Genomic DNA, 15,210 nt, shown 5'->3' with positions numbered 1-15,210 from the left:
ACAACTGAATACACATATATAGGCAGTTTATAAATATAGAGGGGGGGGGTCTTAAAAATGGTTTCCAGAAGGATTAGATAAATTAAGATCTGATGGCTGACGGTGGACGTCAGTGCAATCTTCTCCATATTACAGACTTATCTGGTCGCTCTTCACATACTCTACGCAGGAAGTCGGGGAGAGAGAAAAAAAAAAAAAAAAAAAAGAAAAACACACACGACAACGCACTTTGAAAAACAGACCCCCTCACAGCACCCATCACATGAACGTGTCTGGAAGTGAGATTCCTAGCGAATGGATGGGTGGAATAAGAGCCCACCCTACCAAGCAGGCACGCTTCCATGAAGTTGGTTTTTGTACATTCAAAGCTAACCTTAAAAGGGAATGTCCTCCATTAAAAACACCTTTTGCTTATCCAAATAGGATCAAAAACCCATGCTCCTTAATTTCTTCATATACCTTTAGAGCAGCGTTTGTTTTTTTTTAACCGATTTATAGAGCTCCAAATCCCCCATATCTAAATATATGCAGCCACCAGCAGAGGGAGCCAGAGCTCACTGCAGACTTTACACTTTGAACTCCAGCTTGTAACTAGCTCCCCCTAGTGGCAGCAAGAAGGTTTGTTTTTTTTAACTCAAGAGGGTATGCAGGGAAAATGGCTTTCTAGGCAAGAAAAAAAAAAAACTAAAAACTACTGGCTGCTATAAAGATGTAAAGAAATTAATTGGTGCTGAAGTTTTAATCTGAAACCTGGTGGACATTCACTTGAAATCAGAAAAGTCGACATCTTTGGTTCCACGAGATTAAAATAAAAGCCTGAATCTCCACCAGATGGAACAGTAACAACGATGATTTAGATTGGCCTATAATCTAGTGCAGGGATCAGCAGCCTCTGGCTGTTGTAAAACTACAACTCCCAGCAGACACATCTGTTCTTAGAACTCCCATATATTGTGAACAGTGTATGCTGGGAGTTGTAGTTTCACAACAGCTGGAGTGCCAGAGGTTGCCGACCCCCTGATCTAGTGTTTCAAACACAGAACAAGCCTGTCCTCTTTTACACGAGCGTGTGCGCCCATTGGTCGTGCTGCGGGCCGGAATGCACGAGCACAGTCCGTGGGGCAGCCGTTCCGCAAAGATAGGACATGTTCCATCTTTTGCGGAACGGAAGTACGGGACGAAACCCTACGGAAGCACTCCATGGTGCTTCCGTTCCGAATCTCCGGACCCATTGAAGTGAATGGGTGCGCATCCGTGATGCGGAATGCCCACGGAACGGCGCCCGTGTGTTGCAGATCCGCAACACAGCAACGGGGCGCACACACCCGTGTGAAAGAAGCCTTAACCCGAACTCTACAAAAGATAAAATGGAAGAGGTGGTACTAGGTATACGCCTCCCCCCCATAACCATCTTCATATAAAAAAAAAAAATAATGGGTTAATTGAAAAATGAGATCCGTAAGGCTAAAAATCTACGTTTTTTTCAGCAAAGTCTCTATAAAAAGATGGAGGCAGGAAAGACAACGCACCTCAGACGTCCCTCTCCAATACATGGCGGCTCGGCACACCGAAGGTCTTGCAACGATGCAGCAAGTCACAGATTCCAGCAATTTAGGAATCGTTGCAAGGCTTAGACCACCTCTCCGTGCGCCGTACAGTGCAGGGACCTACCTGGGGGTCCTGGATAGGAATGTGCTACAAGGAAGGGGGTCTCAATAATTGCATATATAACTGAAAAGATTCAGGGATACCAACACCTGCATTATCATGATCCACTTGCTTCAGTATATTACTGCAAAGTGCCATGGGGTTGGCGGCGAGTATAAAACCGTGCAGAGCAAACGGGAGAACCGGCGCTCTATAAGATGTAGCCATTCGTCATGGTTCAGACATATCAGGGAGTTAACGAGGGGGGAAAAAAAAAAAAAAAAAAATCCAGAGCAGCCACTGAGGACAGACGGCTACCCGAACGTTACAGAATTCGCCCTGAGACACTTCACACCTTTACCTCAGACTAGTATTGGGCAGCCATGTTTGATCTCTGAGCAGCGAAGCCATCATACAGTTCAATGCGCACAGAACGGGGGGGAAAAAAAAAATAGGAAACAAAGTTTGTTCTAAATTTCCAATTAAGCTGTAAAAAAAAAAAAAAATTATAATTATAAAGTTCAGCAAAAATGAAGAATCCTGTGCCCGGCCTTCGTCCTGTTCAGATATTAACCCTCACTGAGCACTGGTTGGGCCCAGCAACACTGCATATGGTAAGAACCATCCGGAAGGTACAGGGGGAAATGGGGAAAAAAAAATTATATGGTGGGACCTCCGCTAGTGTCTTGAACGTCCACCTTCAAACGCGTGATGCTCTTCATGGGCTGCAACAGAGAGTGACAAGACTGAGGTCAGGGGCAAGTTCTCAGACTAAAGCAAAGCAATGATTTTACCAATTTTACAAATGCACATGTCTCCATCAAGGGTCTGGATTCTACAGGTTTAGGGTCACCTTTAGATACCTTTAAACACTCCAGTCTAACGCTGGGTTCACACCAGAGCGTACGCTCTGTAAGCACAATCGTACGCCCTGTAAAACGCCCAGGTGAGAACCATGCCGATAGGGAAGCATTGGTATCTCCTTGTTGAGCGTTTTACAGCGCGTAGGAACGCGCTGTAAAACGCTCAGGTCCGAACCGGCTGTAAGGCTAAGTTCACATGAACGTGTGTGATCTGTGGCCGTATTGCGGCTCGCAAATCGCGGGCCACAATACACGGCCACAGTTCCGTGTGAATTCCGCATCACGGATGCGGACCCATTCACTTCAATGGGTCCGCTAATCCGGAATCGCGGAACGGCCGCACGGGACGGGACCCCTCGGAAGCACTATGGAGTGCCTCCGTGGGGTTACGTCCCGCACTTCCGTTCCGCTAAAAGATAGAACAAGTCCTATCTTTTCGCGGAACGGCCGGATCCCGGACCCATTAAAGTGAATGGGTCCGCGATCCGATGCGGCTGACCTACGGCCGGCGAACAAGCATTGCGGCCCGCTATTTGCGGGCCGCTTCACAGGCACGGGTCACACACGTTTGTGTGAACCCGGCCTAAGGGTCCATTCACACGTCCGCAGTGTTTTGTGGATCCGCAAAACACCAGGCCAACACCCCGATAGAAATGTCTATTCTTGTCCGCAGCTGCGGACAAGAATAGGATATGTTTTGTTTTTTCCCCCGGAGCTGCGGACCGAAGTTCGGGGCCACGCACCGGAAATGCAGATAGCACACTGCTGTCCGCATCTCTTCCGGCCCCATTGAAAATGAATGGTTCTGCGTAATTGCAGACCGGATCCGGACCCATTCAACGATAATGTGAATGGACCCTAAACCTAGGTGCCCTCAGTTACCCCCTTGCTGCCCCCATTTGTCCATCTGAACCCTTTCACAATTACTGCCATCATCTGCCATTTCCTGATGCAGCGCAGCACTGTAGGGAAGGCGCGCACCCCCTCCTTCCACCGCAGCAGTGCCGACGCATGGAAAGTCACAGCCATCTAGAAAGGAATCTGGTGCGGTAAAAGCAAAAACAGGGCGGCAGTATACCGTACTGTATGTTGGCTGTACCATGTAAAGTCAAGTCTTTAGGGTTTGACTGCAAGTTCCGCTCACTGAGGATCAGACGAGTGTTCACCACATATACAGTTGACCTGCTAACAAGTGATGAGTAATTACCTGGTAATCGCAGATCTGTAATTGCACCTTATAAAAAAGGTGTGGAGTGTTTGACCAAGCTCCGTCTTCATGGTGACTGAAGCAGTAACCTATTATTTCTGCACAGCAGACCATCCCTTTACTCCGCCCGAAGAGACACCACAAAGCAGTTGGATTCTCTGCTGCATGCGAGCGCAGGTTTACGAGATTCTGCTTCCTACACAATCCGTGACACCTCCAGCGCGACTGCATTCCCTGAAACTGGTTGTCCACTTAAATTTTCTTATAGACTAGGCAATCCTAGTTCTGCCTTCCTATTGATTCATCTCTGGGCTATAGTCTCCAGACCAGGGCCTACTGCATTTATACCAGAAAGTTAGGCGAGCCGAAGTTTAAGGGCATTTTCAGGGGCTAAAATATCGATACCTCAGGATACGGCACCGATATCTGGTGTGGGTCTGACTCCCAGCACCCTCGCCATTGCAATCAGGTGAGCACAGCGGCTTCATTTTTGGCCTGTGATGTCACATGTCGGTCACCTGTCATCTGTCTAACCCTAGTCTAATTAGGGTCTTACTTTATAGGGTGGCCCCCAGTGATGTCACCACACCTTTTTTCTTCAAAGACTCCCTGTTGGTCTGCTGTTGTGACGACATCAGTGGGGGCCGCCCCATAAAGACAAGACCCTAATTAGGCTAGGGATAAAACAGATGAAAAGGTCCTCTTTAAGTCCCATTCAAGTGAATAAGACTGAGCTGCAATACCAAGCACAACTACAGCACTGTCCTTGGTATACAATGGAGACAGCAGTGCTCATCCAAGTGCCCCTTTAAACGATTGATCAGTGGGGGTCCATCTCCCAGCAATGCTGAACAGATATTGATAACCAACTGCATCCGTGAAAACACATTCTTGAACTACAGAAGGGGGGGGGGTTTCTACTTAAAATTTTAAAAAAGGTGACCCTGCTCCAAATCCCCTGCATAAACATTTTATAAAATTCTGTCCATCTGCAGTCACCACTAGGAGGAGCTTACGGCATACTGCGAAATAGCGGTCAGTGTATAAAACCGTATGCACAGAGCTCCCTCTAGTGGTGACTGCAGGCAGTTCTCATTGACCTGCAAAATTAAGCTCCAGCTCCCTTGTACCAAACGTGCCCGGCTGCAGTCCGATTCCTGAGCTTTTGTAATTCACGAAGTAAAAAACCAGCACAGTTCTTAAAAGCTGTGCCGATCCTTTATTCTTGATTACAGCATGCACATACAAATCATGGCACCCTGACCAATTATTTGTATGCGCTTGCTGTACTCAAGAACCGTCAAAGAACGGTGCTGGTTTTTACTTCGTCGTTCTCATTAAAGGGGATCCCTCACTTCAGCAAGTTGTATTTATCATGTAGAAGTTAATACAAGGCACTTATTAATGTATTGCGATTGTCCATGTTGCCTCCTTTGCTGGCTGGATTCATTTTTCCCCATCACATTATACACTGCTCTGTTCCATGGTTACGACCACCCTGCAATCCATCAGCGGTGGTCGTGCATACACACTATAGGAAAAAAAGTGTCATCCTTTCTGGTGGCCGGGGCCAAGGGAGCGCACATAGGCCACTGCTTTTTCCTATATATTCCTACATGATAAATGCCGCTTACTGAAGTGAACCAAACTGTCGGGAACCAATTTGGAGCTCGGGATTAGAAGGACAGAGCCCTGACCCCAACAGATCCATTAAGAAAAAGCAGCACGGAACTCATTTGAAATTCACATTAAAGGCCAAGAACCGCCGACACTTACGTTTATAAAATACAGCTTTAAAAGACGTGTTTGGCAGAAGTTCGTAGATTTTTTCTAGGACTGATGCTTCGCCGACAACGGAGGCGTTTCCATTCCAGACCTGGAAGACGTCTTCCCGGTCACGTACACTCACACTGACCCCAATCACTTCGTCCTCTAAGTACACAGGGAAGAAAAGGGGTTATACAACCATAAAATGCAAAGCATCTGGAGTGAATGGGGGGAGAGTGAAAGTGCGCCAGCATGCTGCCATTTCTAAAAGGTGTCGGACAAGGTGGGGACACATCCTTAGCCAATTCTGCTTATGAGAACCCGAGAAACAAAATGGAGGTGAAGGCTGCACTACAGCATGCTTACCTGCAGAACAGCGATCCGTAAACTGTTCGCCAATGGTAGCTAGCAATAATTCTTTCCAAACGAGGGCCTAGAAGAAAAACCATGTTCTATAGTCCCTACCAGATATTTTATGGACATGCATTCTGTGACGTCAGCGCACAGTACAGTTACATTTGTGATCAGATTGCCCTAGAGGCTAGACCCAAGGCTCCCCATGGTTGGACTGGGAGTCATAGAACCCAGTATAAAGTACTGAAGCCATACTATGGACGCTGAAAGTGACTGACCCACTAACGGCACCTGTACACAGGTTAGGTGATAAATGAATGACTGCTTGGATCCAGCTGTTGGGACCCCTGTGTGAATGGAGCAGAAGTGCGCCCACTATTCTATTCACAGTTTTTGGGACTGCCGAGTCGGCCATCACTAGTAATCCATAGATGTAAAACAAGTGGTGATCAAGTACTGATCCAGTCACACCGTGGATCCTGAGATCAGTGAAGGTCGGACGGACACCCAGCAATCACACATTTACCACCTATCCCGTAGGCTGGATATGAGTTGTTTGGGGCCCAACCCTGTTAAGTGTGAGAAACCTGCCTTAGGCTACTTTCACATCTGCGTTGTGCTGTCCGGTTTTTGAGATCCGGCACAGGCTCTCAAAACCGCAGCACAACACTTCAGTTTTGTCCCTATTCATTGTGAACGGGGACAAATATCTGAACAAACCGGAATGGAGCGCACCAGAATGCATTCTGTTCCAGTTCGATGCGTTCCCATCGCCGCAAGCAGCAGGGGAAACTGAACATGTTGGATCCGGCGCCACAAAGCACGTCAATGGTGCTGGATTTTTTTTTTTTTTTTCAGACACAAAACTGGATCCAGCAGCCATCGACTTACAATGGTTTTAGTGCCAGATCAGATTTCTTTATTCCCCATAAGATACAACAAGATCCGTTCTGAACCAATGCAGCCGGTCGTATTACAACGGAAGCGTTCCGCTGTGGTTTTGAGACCCCTTGCCGGATCTCAAAACCGTACAGCAAAAATGCTGATGTGAAAGTAGCCTTATGTAGGCCATTTTGGATTTGAAGAAGTTGTCCAAGATTAGGAAAAAAAATATAAATGCAGCCACTTTTAAAAAACAGCACCACCGCCCTCCACAGGTTGTGTGCAGTAATGCAATACTGCCCCATTGATTGAGCTGCAATACCATTCACAACCCATGGACAGGGGTGGTGGCGATTTTAAAGTCAGCCACCATGTTTTTCTAAACCTGGACAACCCCTTTAAAATCAGGGCATGGTCCAATATTGGATGAGGCATATATACCGTGCTGTCTTTTGGGATCTTCATCTTCCATACTCCTCCTTTAGCATTACTTTCTTCTTCCCTGAAAGACCAGATGCAAGTTAGTATTGGTTATAAAATATATGGGGGCAGCGCATGCACAGTTGGCATCTGCGCCGCTCTCATAGCTCTGCGCTACTTGGTGCAATGGGGCAGGTGAACTGTCCGGCCCCGTCAATCAAGGGGAAGCCTCCCAACCAGAAGGGCCAATGCGTCACTGCTCAAGAAGCCTCTTTGACGAACGAATACATTGGCTCACCTCCAATCTGCACCATGTACACTTGCACTGTATCAAAGAGGTTTTCAAGGAAGTCTGTCCGTTTTCACCATGCTAAACTGCTGACAGCACTAGGTAGGGCTGGGAGAGCAGTACATATATACCTTTTGTTAAGCTTATTATCAGGAGTAGTGTGAATATGATCTTTAATTCTGCCAGGTTCTACTCCTCTTGCACGTGCCCAGAGAGGCAGTCATTGGGAATTACTCTATGCACCGAGATGCTTCACAGCCCCCTCCTTCTCTGCTTTGACTGACACCTGTAGTGATCTTCTGGATGGATCATACAGCTGTCATTCAGCAAAGGGTTGAGGGCTGTGAAAGTATTCACACTACTCCTGATAATAAGTGTCAAAAAAATAAAATAAAAATTCCACACAGGTATGATTCTCCTGCTCTCCCCACCCTCTAACTAGTGCCGACAGCAGTTTAGCATGTTCAAAACTGCTGACAGACTAAGAGTATATTCCATTTTCAAGATCCAATTACAGTCAGTGAGTGTAAACTTTCTTGTATCAGAGGCTGAAAACTTGCAGTAAAGTCTCAGTATAAGATCTGTAGTATCTAGCATGGACAATCCTCTGTGAGCTCAACACATCTGCAGCACATCTTTCCCCTGTGCTGATAGTTTGTTACAATGAATCAGCGCAGGCAAGCCAGGTTTAGAAGAAGCGTTACTGAACGCAACCGTCAGCTGTGAAAAGTATTAGTTCCTGCAGGTTTTTAGCCTCTAAATGCAAACTTGGATATTTCCATTCACTGCCAGCAAGTCTTAAACTGGACTTGAAAAGACTATAATTAAGTTGCAGACCCTCATCATACTACGAGTAAGCTTTAGTGAAGAGACCACAGGTGCCACTTCCAACAGCCCAGAAGTGAAGGCACTTACCATAGTGGTTTCCTCTCGCCCCTCATTAAGTGGTAGCTACATCTTAGAGGTAGGTTTGTCACTGGAGGGATATTGTTATACACACTCCAGAAACGCTGCAAGAAAAAAAAAAAAAATGAAAAAAGTACATGAAAGACCCCAAACCTGCACCTGTGAAGCACAGTAATGGCATACCCCCCCACTTTATGATAAGAGGGAGTTCGACCTGCATGAGCCCCATGATCCTGAAAACGAAGGGGTTGCAGTGTTCGTTGAGCTTTGCATCTCCAAGTTCTCCCTTCACAGCAGCGCTCCTGCAACGAGGTTCTGTAAGGAACTGCAGCCATCCAATTCACTTCCCAGTGCAGAGCTAAACCGACGCTGCCACCCCTTCATTTTCAGAATCGTAGGGCTCCCACAGGTCAAACACCCACCGATCATAAAGGGAGGGCATATCCCAGTGATGTGATTAGAGGACTAGTGGCAGGAAGGCCACAAGCTGGGCAGGATGCAGCAGAACTGGGCAGTCATTTGGTGCCCACATTAGCGGTTTCCGCCCGTTATACCTGTATTGTCTGCACCGTGTAGATTTTCTTCAGGTTAGATTCACATTCTGCTGCAGTTGTTCCGGGGAGAGACCTGCAGGGAGAACACAATAGGAAAGTCTGGTCATAGCCCCAAAATAATCATACGACCCCTCAGAGGCCTTGTGACATGACGAGATCAATAGCTGTACGGCTCCCGGGTGCCACAAGGGCAGGAGAGGGGCGACCAAGTACTGCCCCCACTACAAGGCAGTGAAGAGGAGGTGGGCAGAGCCATAATGGCCATCCAGCCCTAGGGACAATGACTGCACCTTACTACAGGCAGTTGACGACCTGCTCGAAGCCACCCATCAACTTATGTTACATGGGGGGGGGGGGGGGGGGTTCAGCTCTTGTGACATCCTACAACCCTAAAAATAAGCATCAAGTGCATCTTCCAGCACAGCAGCACCCCTGCCACCCCGCTCCACTCAATGAGGCTGACTGCAGTCCACTGTTAAATGGGTGGCAGGTGCGCAGCTGGGCAGGGGACACTGCGCAGGATCAGGGCAGTGGCCGCTTTATTCTCAAGACTGGGGGGGGGGGGGATGGTGTCCCAGGAGTAGAACTCTTACTGGTCTTACAGTGATGGCGGTCTGCATCTACTTCCGACATTCCAGCTGTTGTGGAACTACAACTCCCAGCATGCAGGCTTGCTTGGCTATTCTCAGAACTCCCACAGAAGTGAACGAGTCATGCTGGGAGTTGTAGTTTAACAGTCAACATGACAGAGGTTTGACTCCTTTCCTCAGATGCACCAATATTGTACGAGATGGTAATACCTAATCTATGTAGGGTCTTCCCAGGTTGTCCAATGCCATCCGAATGACCACCTGGGAAGAGGAGTGGCGATCGGCTCGGTGGGGGGGGGGGGGGGAGGGGGACAGGTTTAAGGGGCTTTTCTTGTGAAGGACAGTGTAGAGCAGGGCTCGACAAATCCCGGGTGCCATGGCGATCAGGAATTTTGTCTGGGTATTTGCCCCCACATGGCTGCCCCCCCAGTAATCCAGGGCGCTGCAGGCACTCCGCCGCCTTTACGTGGACTTCTCGGACAGTCTGGCAGGGAAAGAGTTACCCACATGAAAGAGTGGTCCTACCCCTCTGCCAAGCCTTGAGCCATGCGATGAAGGTGCAGACGGGGTGCACTGCCAAAACTATGCGAACTCCAGGGGACATAACCCTTCATCCTCCATGCAGTTTGCATCGGCCTGTGTAAAGGCACTTTAGATAGAGTCTTCTTCATGTCTTGTCATGGCCCAGCACAGAGCCGTGCAGAAGGACCCAATAATCTGGCATCCTAGGGACCACCAAGGCTCAGAAAGGGTTTAGAATCATGGATGACCTCCTTCCATGCGGTGGTATTAGACACGGTAAACACCTGACCAGCTGCAGCACACCGCCATGGATATGTCATCGACCGCGGACGATTTGGACGGCTGCCATCAGTAATGGGTTATTTTTAGGCAATGTCTATTTTATACTTCTTGGATCGTGAGACGGCAAAAAGGTTTACCCGGACCTCAACACTGAAGCCTCATCCTTAGGGTACATTCACACGACCGTATGTTCTGCTGTCCGCAAATTGCGGATCCGCAAAACACGGATACTGGCCGTGTGAATGTAGCCTGCCCCATGATAGAAATGCCTAATCTTGTCCGCGACTGCGGACAAGAATAGGACATGCTCCTTTTTTGCGGGGGCCGCGGAACGGATCTACAGATGCATCTTTTGCGGCCCCATTGAAATTAATGGGTCCGCACCTGTTCCGCAAAATTGCGGAACGGATGCGGAGCCAAAAATACGGTCGTGAGAATGTAGCCTTAAAGGGGTTTTCTAAGACTAGATACTGGTGGCCCATACTCACTATAGGCCACAAGTTTCTGATCCGTGATTCAGTGTATACCGGCTGGACGCCATCTACACGGTAGCAGGGTCATTCGCTTCATGCCACTCAAGTGAACAACATGAAGCTACAATTACCTTGCACTGCCGCTTTAAATTGCTGGATTGGCATGGGTGCAGAGTCTCGGATCAGAACATTAGCCCGATATTTATTATCTTTTCCGAGGACAGGGATTAATGAAAGCCGATCCCCAACCAACCCCCCCACAACTTTAGCTTATCCTAAAGGGGTTGGATGGGGGTTGCGGTCAGGGCTCTTTGCAGCCGGTCGAGTTCTTAGACACCAAACCCGGGGGGGCGCAGTCATGCTGGAACAGAAAAGGGTCTTTTTCCCCCCCCCCCCCCTTTTATTACATAGAGGAATACAAGGCACTTACTAATGAGATTCTCCATACTGCCTCCTTTGCTGGCTGGATTCATTTTTCCATCACATTATACACTGCTCGTTTCCATGGTTACAGACCACCCTACAATCCACAAATGGTGGTCATGCTTGCACAGTATATGAGGGATGGGGGGGGTGTCAACCTCTGGTGGCTGGGATCGTATATAGGCTGTGCTTTCATATAGCCTTCAAGCACGGCCACCGCTGCTGGATTGTAGGGTTGTTCGTAAACATGGAAGCAAGCAGAGTATAAAGCAATAGAAAGATGAATCTGGCAAGCAAAGGAAGCAATAGGGACAATCACAATACATTAGTAAAAGGCTTGTATTAAATTCCTCTACATAGTGTTTATTTGCTGAAGTGAGGGAACCCCTTTAAGTTTTCCCCCTTCACTAGAACCAAAGTTCCCCATAGCATTACCCTCCTCCGCCAAACTTTGCCTGCCTTGTGCCAGCTGTAATAATCTCCTGGCATTCACCAGACTTTCCCACCAGAGAAATGCGGTTCATCACTGCGCCAGATTCCTGCGGCAGCGCGCTTTCCACCACTTGGCGATGTGAGGCTCGGCCATGGAGACCCGCGCCAGGAAGCTCCCGGAACAGCACCAAGGTGTGGCGAGCTGGCTCAGGGGGGGGGGGGGGGGGGTCCACAAGGTGTGGCGAGCTGGCTCGGGGGGGGGGGGGGGGGGGGGTCCACAAGGTGTGCAATAGGCGGTCTACTCTGCACACATCCATTGTTGCAGTCATGGGTAAAAAGGAGCGATTTGTCAGAGTTGCAAAAAGGGCCAATTATTGGCTTTAGTTTTAAATTTTTAAAACTGCAGTTTATGAACCGTTTTCGTGCTGCGGTGGTGAAAGTGTCTGGTCAGTGGACAGATGACACCTACCTGGAAACTGGAGCACCACGTGCCACTGATGTGAGGTGACCATCAGCTACAAAGGTGGGTGAGGACTGACTGATACTCTACAGGGGGGCAGCTCACCGCCAGAATGGACCAGACATGTGCAAGGGCCGTTTCACACGAGCGAGTCCATTGCGGGAATCGCGCTCTGTGTGAGTGTGATCCTCCGCTCTGGACTCGCAGGAGCGCACGGCATTATGATGATTTATAATGCTATGTGTCTCTACATGGCCTTATTTCTACAGAATCATAGCGACATAAAGCTGTCAGTATGATTCTGTAGAAATAAGATCAAGCAGAGGCACATAGCATTATAAATCATGATAATGCCGTGCGCTCCTGCAAGTCCAGAGCGGAGGATCACTCACACACGGAGCGCGATTCCCGCAATGGACTCGCTCGTGTGAAACAGCCCTAACAGTTCAGTCCACCCTACTACATTAGGTGGCTCTGAAGCAGACGGGTGGTCGCTGCATTTCTTCTAAGTTGCATTGGCAGAAAAGGCTTCAATTTTCGTGGCAGTTTCGGAATCGGACCACTGCTGATTGGCAAAGGGTCGCCTTCTCCGACGAGTCACGTTTTCTGCTTCATGGAACGGATGGACATTGGTGAGAAACATCAGAGGGAACACCCTCGAGAACTCAAGCCAGTGGGGGCAGCGTTCTGATCTGGGGAATTCTCTGGGTCACTCTCAGCTGATTTGGGTATGGATCCATCCTTGCAGATCAGGTACACCCACACATGCCGATCGTCACCCTGGAAGATCTTACACGCCCCAGGGAAGACAATGCGACACGTCACACGGCTAGAAATGTCCTACATTGGTTCCAAATAGTACCCTGGCCACCTAATTCCCCAGACTTTTGGCTCATGCACACGGCCATTGCGTGCCCGTGGTCGTATTGCGGCCCGCATAGGGCGGGTCCGCAATACACGGGACACTGGGAATGGAATTCACTTGAATGGGTCCGCAATCACGGAGATGCGGAATGGAATCACGGATCGGAACCCCACTGAAGCACTACTGAGTGCTTCCGTGGTGTTTGTCCGTGCCTCCGCACCGCAAAAAAAAAAATTATATATATATAAAATAAATAAGCTTTTTTTTTTAAAACTTGTTCTATTTTTTGCAGTGCGGACAGATCAATTCAAGTTGAACGGGCCTGGATCCGTCCCGGCCGCTGAATGGACGTTGCCAGTGCATTGGGGACCACACAACGGCTGTGTGCATGAGCCCCTAAACCCAAGTGATCATATGTGGGACCACCTCGATGGTTGCATTTGCTCTATGATCCCCTCCACACATCCTCAGGCAGCATAGCCCAACATACTGTGACAACCTATAAGGACCTGATGGAGTTCCCCTCCCCCATCTAGCTGCTGTCCGTGCTGCCGTTACTCTGGATATTAGCTGATGCTTAGAATAATGGGACCGGACGGTGTAGATGGGGGTTACCGGAATAATGCTCGGTATTTGGTCAGTGGGCTCCTGGCACCACCGATCAGCTGTTTGGAGAGACCACTACGTCCCAGTGAGCACCACCACCGCTCACCCATCAGTCCCACAGCCTGGGCACAGCTCAGCCCCACTCAAGTGAATGGGGACAAGCTGCAATACCAAGCACAGCCACTATCTAATGGACAGCGCTGTGCCCACCCTACTGCTCCATTCATATGGGGGTAACAAGCCTTTTGTCAGGATGGGATTGGGACCCAAAAGGTCAGACCCCCCCCCCCCCCCCCCCCCCCCCCCCATACAGAACCCCCACCTTAGACAACCCGATCCAGACAGGACTCGGCAGTGCCATTCGCACAGACAGAGGGTCTCTGCCGAGCATGCACTATTCGGGTCCAGGGATCATTCTAATGAATTTGGGGTCTTTCAAATCTGAGAATCATCAAGAATAGGGGGGGGGGGGGGCTCTCCGACCACAAGGGACTCCATATGTAAGGGTCACAGCGCTGGTAGTCGGGGGACGGGCCCCCATTGATCAGCAGAATGAGCGGGGTCAGGACGGCCCATAGATATTTAAAGCCAGGAAAACCCCTTTAAGATGGGGGGGGGGGGGGGGGGGGGGGTAGGTTGTCCTGCATTAGGAAAGGCGGATTTTCTCCTGGACCCCCAATAAACCCTGGACCCCCGAGACGGATTCACGTCACATCACGGACACTCAGAGGGTATAATTTGCATATTCACTTATGCTAATGATATCATTTGCATATTGCACATTTTAAGGGGCAGAGGAGAGACTAAAAAAAAAAGGTGAAAGTCAAAAATAAAAATCCTGAATCACAGCTGAAATGTAAACGTCAACACTGGGGGAGGGGGATGGTGACAGTAGGGGAGGGGGCTGTCACCGGCACTGCGCGGGTTAATACAGCCGGAGGCGGGCTGCGCGGTTATTCCCCGGTTACAGACACTAGACGGCGGCGGCTACCGACCTCCTGCCCCCCCCAGCGTCCGTCCACCCCCCCCTGCCCCCATCCCGCTACCTGTCCAGCCAGAAGGTCCAGGGAGAATGCAGCGGGATGCCCTCACTGTCCGGCTCCTGCGGCAGATCCAGCCCGCCGAGCTCGGTCTGGTCATGGTTCAGGTGCAGCTGCTCGTCGCTGTCAGACTTCAGCTGCTGCCGGTCCGGACCCGTGGGGAGCGCCATCTTCCTGTGGACGCGCCGCTTAAGCTCCGCCCCCTGCCAACATCGTCACAGGCGACGCCACTTGCTGACTCACTCGCCTGACCCCGCGCACGGCCCGCAGCTATAGCAACCGGGGGCGCGTGACGTCACCGCCGCCTGATTGGGAAAAGAGGGGCGGGACGGCTGGGCTCTGGCTCTGTGATTGGGCGGGTGACTTTTTTTTTATTTTTCTTTATATGGAATTGTGTGAGGGCTTGATTTGTGGGGAACGACTTGTATTTTTTATTAGTATCATTTTGAAGTAAATGGCGCTTTTTGATCGCTTGTTATTACGTTTTTTCAGTGGCAACTAAGAATAAATTAGTCTTTTTTTTTTTACGGCGTTCACCATAGGGGATAATTTACGTGATATTTATGTAGTCCGGGTCGTTACGGATGCAGCAATACCAAACATATGGGGAAGTTTTTCTTTTTGCAAT

The 15,210-nt window shown here is 49.3% G+C and overlaps 1 protein-coding gene across 1 annotated transcript; it reads right to left on the bottom strand.

The window, feature by feature from the left end:
* Nucleotides 1–631: 631 nt before the first annotated feature.
* On the bottom strand, nucleotides 632–14,803 carry EIF4E3 (eukaryotic translation initiation factor 4E family member 3). The gene is made up of 7 exons (XM_040407408.1): nucleotides 14,589–14,803; nucleotides 8,890–8,962; nucleotides 8,345–8,439; nucleotides 7,162–7,222; nucleotides 5,851–5,917; nucleotides 5,494–5,649; nucleotides 632–2,372 (listed from the first exon to the last, which is right to left on the bottom strand). Exons 1-7 carry the CDS (start codon nucleotides 14,750–14,752, stop codon nucleotides 2,326–2,328), a joined length of 663 nt encoding a protein of 220 aa, XP_040263342.1. The 5' UTR covers nucleotides 14,753–14,803; the 3' UTR covers nucleotides 632–2,325.
* Between the last annotated feature and the right edge of the window lie 407 nt (nucleotides 14,804–15,210).

The sequence above is a fragment of the Bufo bufo genome, chromosome 9 (genome assembly GCF_905171765.1).
Source record: "Bufo bufo chromosome 9, aBufBuf1.1, whole genome shotgun sequence".
Taxonomy (NCBI): domain Eukaryota; kingdom Metazoa; phylum Chordata; class Amphibia; order Anura; family Bufonidae; genus Bufo; species Bufo bufo.
This window is presented reverse-complemented; position numbering and strand designations above follow the sequence as displayed.

What these genes read in the sequence shown, in the direction of transcription:
- EIF4E3 (XM_040407408.1), bottom strand. Translation starts at nt 14,752, where the DNA reads ATGGCGCTCCCCACGGGTCCGGACCGGCAGCAGCTGAAGTCTGACAGC. An exon ending in ACACGGTGCAGACAATACAG is followed by an intron (nt 8,440 to 8,889) that starts GTATAACGGGCG and finishes TTTTTCTTGCAG; the next exon opens with CGTTTCTGGAGTGTGTATAA. An exon ending in TAAAGCTGTATTTTATAAAC is followed by an intron (nt 2,373 to 5,493) that starts GTAAGTGTCGGC and finishes TCTCTGTTGCAG; the next exon opens with CCCATGAAGAGCATCACGCG.